This window comes from Battus philenor, unplaced genomic scaffold, assembly GCF_028537555.1.
Source record: "Battus philenor isolate CCGP_79_NKW_IND1 unplaced genomic scaffold, ilBatPhil1.0.hap1 SCAF_10, whole genome shotgun sequence".
Taxonomy (NCBI): domain Eukaryota; kingdom Metazoa; phylum Arthropoda; class Insecta; order Lepidoptera; family Papilionidae; genus Battus; species Battus philenor.
This window is the reverse complement of record NW_027181662.1, coordinates 1,417,025-1,423,833: the sequence shown is the minus strand read 5'-3', so window position 1 is coordinate 1,423,833 and position 6,809 is coordinate 1,417,025. Positions and strand designations below refer to the sequence as shown.

The 6,809-nt window shown below is 35.4% G+C and overlaps 1 protein-coding gene across 1 annotated transcript; it reads left to right on the top strand.

The window, feature by feature from the left end:
* The first annotated feature begins 2,386 nt into the window (after positions 1 to 2,386).
* Positions 2,387 to 4,636, top strand: LOC137924063 (glutathione S-transferase 1-like). The gene is made up of 4 exons (XM_068767381.1): positions 2,387 to 2,546; positions 3,049 to 3,246; positions 3,629 to 3,831; positions 4,355 to 4,636. Exons 1-4 carry the CDS (start codon positions 2,400 to 2,402, stop codon positions 4,482 to 4,484), a joined length of 678 nt encoding a protein of 225 aa, XP_068623482.1. The 5' UTR covers positions 2,387 to 2,399; the 3' UTR covers positions 4,485 to 4,636.
* Positions 4,637 to 6,809: the final 2,173 nt, after the last annotated feature.

Here is a 6,809-nt window from a genome sequence, read left to right as displayed (position 1 = left end):
TTTTCGTCCCTCTACGATTAACCCTCATTTTTTATTTGTTAATTCAAATTGCCCCACTGTGGGGCGTGGACACTGCTATAGACTCTATTAATATTAGTAACAGTTTTGTGTACATTGTACAGTTTTACAGTTATAGACATACAGTTATAGAGTAGTACATTTTAAAAGTAAGACGAACGTAAATAACTAAAATTTTAATGTACTTTTTAAGTGAGAATAAAACTAAGCAATGACTTGTTTTAATTTTGTTGAATATATTTGTGAGAGTGATCATTAAATATTTAATTACGTCAGTAAGTGTCGAAGGATCATTATCAATAAGGACGCTGTTGTACCCCTTATAGCTTTACTTTCACCTAACCTGAAAGATACTGATATAGGCGAGTTTAATTTGATTGCACTTTCAAGCAAAATTACCCTCTACTGTTATTTTTCTTATGACATATTAAAGTGATCGCTATAAATCAGTATTTACCAAGGGGTCCACGCTCAACAAGGAGGTAATTTGATAATTCATTCGACACGAGTTTAAACCTTTGGTATAGTGTTTTGGGAGATAGGTCTTTGATTTAAAGTTTGTCGAACGTATCTTGATTCTCTTCTGGCATGTTACTTCGCTTCTTTGTTCTTTGCTTTACTTGCTTTATGCTTTATTTTGTCGCTATATTTGTACATTTTTCGTAGTACAACTCGTTGATTGGTACATTCACATAATATACACTCGCTTGCTGAATCGACTCCCATACAAAACTTTTTATATAAAAAGTATTTATGTATTAAAGCCTATTATTTTAACTTTTAATTAACACATCATTTTAATCCAATCACCACTTTTGAAAATATCGTGGTATTAACGAAAGTGCGTAAAATTTACTCCTTGCAGTACTAACGAGCTTCGCTATGCAACCCGCTATATAAACCCCCGTAAGCATTGCATCCTTATTAGTCGCTTATCGGAAGTTGACCTGAAAACATTTCCGCAAGATACGATTACCAAGTCGCTGCCACTATGGATACAAGACTAGAATAAGTCGCCCAAGTTGTCCCTTTGGTACAACAGGGCTTTAGCCGACGAGTAGTCGCTCGTTGACAAAATCTGTGCAAATCTGCTGTATCCGGAGTATACAGAGGGTTTCAAGAGACAAATTCTTACTCTAGGAGGCCAGATAACAGTCGGCGGCGCACTTTTAAAAGAGACGATCGTTTTGTCGTCTCTACATGTCTCAGAAATCTCCATCTCATCGGTGTTGCTACGCAGCAGCGCCTGAGAGGGGCCCAAAAAGTCGCTGACAGTCAACAGACGGTTAGAAGACGATTAAAAAAATGCTAACCTAACTCCAAAATGGGTCGACAGAGGTTCGATATTGACTGCAGCTCACCTACAAGCTTGCCTTGCATTTGCTCGCGAACATATCGGTTGGACGGCTGAGCAATTGCAATTGGTCTTGTTCACTGACAAGCGTAGAGTATGTCTACATGTAGATATTATATATTTAATGGAATCAGGCGTTACCTTGCGGAGGTCCATCCTAAGTAAGAAAAAGAACCAATATTTAACCACTTCCGCACATGCAGTGGTAGTCGTGCAACATAGTGCACCGCCCGCTGATACATGCGTATGCGGCAAACAATGCGAATCACACAACCGCCACCGCCAAATTACTCAACACGTGTTTCACTCCTTCACGGGGCATCTTCAGGAGCTATGTTAGTTACACCGATTAGTGCCAAACACAGAGTATATATGTTACATATAAATTTTAAGATAGAGCATCGTACAAAAAACTTGTGAAAACACTGCTATGAATGACATAATGTAGATAATTGTATTTTTCATCTGTTCATGTTATTATTCATAATAATTTCAGCAACAGGATCTCACCTTACATATAGATCTATCGCAAAGATTTACAATCGTAAAAAATACACTTTGGTTTGTTGATCGCGGGTTCGATTCCTGCGATACAATCTTGAATAATTCACCCTTTGTGCATTAATTGTATGGGATTACCGTTGCTGTACAAATAGGCTTCCAGAGGATGCAGAAGTGTCTTCTGCGTACCATAATACAATCGCCAACCGTATATTCCTCTGTAGATATCTTTAATAATGGCCTATGCCTGACAGTGGGCGTATATGGACTGAAACAACAGAAATTAAAAATTAAACTTATAAGCTTAATTAATCTAATTGTCCATGTATGAAGGTGGAATGTTTCTCTTAAACTATTTTCCTTATGAAGTTGCTTCTGTTCAGGTGATCCATCAACGGTTAGCGACGTACGTTCCTGCGATGATGAATCAGAATCCTTACAACACGTATGTAACATGTAATCTTGTTTGAAGCTAATACGGCGCGGTGGTTACAGGATACAATTGAAGATCGACACGTGATTCAAGATGACCATTGACTTTTACTTCGTACAAGGCTCACCGCCGTGCACCCTCGTGTCCTTGACGATCGCAGCGTTGAATATCGAGTCGGAGATAAAATATCACTTCCTTGATTTTATAAAGGCCGACTATCTTAAACCTGAATTCGTGAAGGTACGTTATTCATACATATTACACTTATAATTTATTCATTGCACACAACTATAATTACACAACTAATCAAAAAAACTACACTAATAATAAATACACGCACATCTACATGGAACGTCACTGCTGCTGCACCTGCGGTACAGGCCTTGACTAATGTAGGAAGCAACATTACTCCCGTTGGCACACTTACTAATTACATAATGTAATGTAGTTTTATATTATATAAATAAAGTTAAAAAGAATCTTCTTTTCAGCCGCTAGACGGCTACTGCGAGGTCCTGCGCTGCCCGCGTCCAGCGACTTCCTTCGATCTTCACTATGTCGTCGGTCCACCGAGTGGAAGACCTGTCCACGCGGCGTCTACCTGACCGTGGTCGCTGCCTTCCGACCCGGAGGCTTTCATTTGGGACAACAATGTCGACATTTTATGTTGACGATACGAAAGTGCTTTCGAATAAAGAATATCTTGTTTTTGAATAAATCATAAAGGATCTCCCATTTTTAGATCAACCCTCAGCATACCACCCCGACAATCGTGGACGACGGCTTCGTGTTATGGGAGTCGCGTAGCATTGCGAAATATCTTCTGGCCAAGTACGGAGACAAGAAACTCTATCCCGAAGACATTCGGACACGCGCACTCATCGACCAGAGATTGGACTTCGATATTGGAACTATTTTCTCTAGTTTTAAAGATTATTATGTACGTATGCTTTAGAATTTTTTTCGAATAATATCTACATTTTTATCCATGACGTAATAAGGTATACTTCAATTGCTTTTACTGTTTAAACTAATTCTTGCAAGACTTGATATCGTCAAATGAAACACTCGCTTAGACAAATATCGATTAATGTTACTAATTATTTTCGTACGTTTACCTTGACGATGGTTTCAAGCAGTAATGTAGAGAAAAATAAATTAAAATATGCTACGAGTGCAGTATCCGGAGATGATCAAAGATATGTTGAAATTAACAATACAAAAGCGCTTCGTCGAAGTTTTCAAGATAAAACTACGCAGCGCTTTTGCACCGGTTACCAGTCGAACTGTTAAAATACTATTATAAGATTCGTATTTTTTAGTATCCGTATGTATTCGGAAAAACACTGGAAGAAGAAAAGTTAAAGCTGGTGAAGGATGCTCTAGGCTTTTTCAATACGTTCCTAGAAGGTTCCAAGTTCGCGGCGGGGTCTGAATTGACGCTCGCTGACCTGGCCCTTAGCGTGACTGTGTCCTGCATCTCAGCCTTCGCCGCCGACATCACAGAGTACCCTAATATCGTCAGGTGAGTTTGAGTAGAGCTCCACTGGAGACATCAACGTCAGAGAAGTGTACACAATGCTCTCGGTCAACTCTAACATTGTTAGGTGAGGTCAATAAATACATTTAAAAAACTTTTAAGTTAAACGGTTTTTTGATATCGATATTGTGGTGGTTGTGGAAAAATATGTACCTAGTCCGCCATATTGGAACGGCGTCCATCTTGAATTTTTAATTTTGTCATAATCATCGTGTTTTACTAGTGTAGCCCTTTCATTTGATACCCATATTGAGGGGGTTAAGGAAAAATACGTAATCCGCCATTTTGTATCGGCGGCCATCTTAGATTTATAATGTTATCGATTTTGTTATATTGTATTGTCATCTAAATTAAATGTGTGTACCTAATTTAAGATCAATCTGATAACCGGAAGGTGCTTAAATTTCAATTTCTAATTTTGATCCAAATAAATTCCGTACGGGTCGAACTAAATAAAACCGTTTAAAAACGTTGTAATTTTGATGATTTGTACGTAATCTTTTTTCAGATGGTTGAAACTTGTAAAATCCACGGCTCCGTACGTCGAGGACATCGTTGAGAAATGCATTCACGAATTCAAAAGAGACTTGCCCGAGTTCAGAGCTATGTGTATAAATTACATGAAATCATCATCGTAAAATTATATTTCAGTTAATTTAACACAGGGTGATCGGAAATAGACTGTTAAAGTTTTTTTTATGGCCTCCGTTGTTAGGCGTCCCTCGTTCTCGTTTAGGGACAGAGAACTTTTAATTTTTAATTAATTATTTCATTTCCTTGTTTTATTTCTTTACTCCACTTTTAGTTTTCTCAACATCGTACACAAAAATCATACATTTTTTTAAATTAAATTGGTATATATTATCACAGTTGGTATAATTTTCTTTATTTATTTTAATTTTTTTTAAATCTTTAAAAAGTGTGTCTATAGTAGACCTTTTCCAAAATCAGTCGTTTCAAATTGTTTTTATTTTGAAACGCCGTTTATGAGAAAAAAAATACTCTCCGTAAAAATGTTGGCTTTTTCTTGAAAGTTTAATGTAAACTGACATTTCGTAGTTTAAAAGGCATGGAATGACAAAAAAGTGTTGTCGACTGTTTCCGTGATTATAATAAAAAAAGTGTACAAATGACATAAATGAATACTTCGTTTTTCGAATTCTCTAAAAATTAGCATTACATGTTCGGAAAAAGTATTTGTTTTGTGGTATGCGTATTGAATTTCTATAAATACAATTCAATTTAAAATTTCTTTATTCGTGAAAGCATTTACATGCACTTTTGAATCGTCGATTATTTTAACATTACAAGCAGTAAACTGTCTGTATAGAAGAGTCGGCCAAAAACTCAACAGATGCTCTATTGAATGAAATTTAACAACTTTTCATATGTACATTATAATATCAACAGTATAAATGAATAAAAAAAACAATTTCCACACATTTCAATCAAACAAAAACTTTTTAATGCTATAATAGGATTTTTTTAATAGTATACTTTTAATTTTACATTTAAAACAAAGATACGAAAGGTCTATGATATCTTGTGGATCTGTATTATATATGCATACATTTAAACCCATGATGGATTTGTTAAATCTTTGATTTAAATGAATACCTTATACTTCTTAGTAAATTTACCCTGGACTAACGTTTTCAACAATTGACGTTTCTTTTCCTTTTTTATATCACATTTATGGAAACCTTACGAATGAAATAGAAATAAAAATAAACTTAAATTCAAACCCTTAAAACTTTTATTATCTATTTTAAATCAAAACATATATGATATGATTATTTTTATACAGTTTAGTTGTAATTATAACGGGTATTGTGCGATGAAGGTGTATATATCTTTTAATTAATAAAAATAAATGTTTTGCAATATTTCAGTTCTTTATTTAAAAGTTACAAAATATAAAAAGTATAATGTAAATTCATATAATAAATCTGCAAGTTAAAAATGACAATTGACTTTTATTGTCAAATTCAATTTGACGTATGTTATACAGACTTCGCTATGAATTCGAATAATAAATGAATAAAAAATGACAGCTGACGTTTATTGTCAAAGTCAATTTGACGTATGTCATACAGACTTCGCTATGAATTCGAATAATAAATGAATAAAAAATGACAGTTGACGTTTATTGTCAAAGTCAATTTGACGTATGTCATACAGACGCTATTAATATTCGCTATTAATTCGAATAATAAATGAACCAAGATCAGTGTCGGAACTTTGAAAGAAGAATTGTTTGTCTGAAATGACAGTGGGCAAGGCGCATCGTGCAACAGACGGACGTTAGGATCGAAAGGTACACACACACTTGGGTAGATACTGTCTTGGTTAGCTATTCCCAACGTTGGGCCCACGTCTCACAAGGTGGTAAATTTGATTGTTAGATGCTTAAGAATTTTAGAAAGGCTAAGGTGGAGTATGGTACATAAAAGTTTTAAAAATACCGCTCTATGTGGAACGACGATATAGGTCGCGATTCTGAATCCATAAGATCGGTCATAATGGCATTCTATAGAGGAAGCCTGTGTGTTAAAGTTGACTTCTATCGGCTGACATTATGATAAATACAGACTATTCTATAGTTTTTTTTTAATTGTTTAAGTTTAGATACGTAAAAGGGGCGCATAAGAGCGCGTTATACAGAAACGCTTGTAGGTCATATAACGCGGAACTAGACAACCGTGTTATAAGAGTAAATACTGTATTCCGTTAGCTTCTGATAAACATGCTGTGCTTAAAAAAATTACCATATTGTACATTATTACGTTTTGTATTTAATGAGTCAAAGTTATTTTATTAAATGAAATTTTTGACATATACTGATCGTGCATTACCCGGCGATAAATATTATACATCGACATTTGGAAAGAGACAATCGGCTAATTTCGGCTTCGTAGACCACCGTCTCTGTCCCACACTGCCCATGTGACGTTGTGACAGTC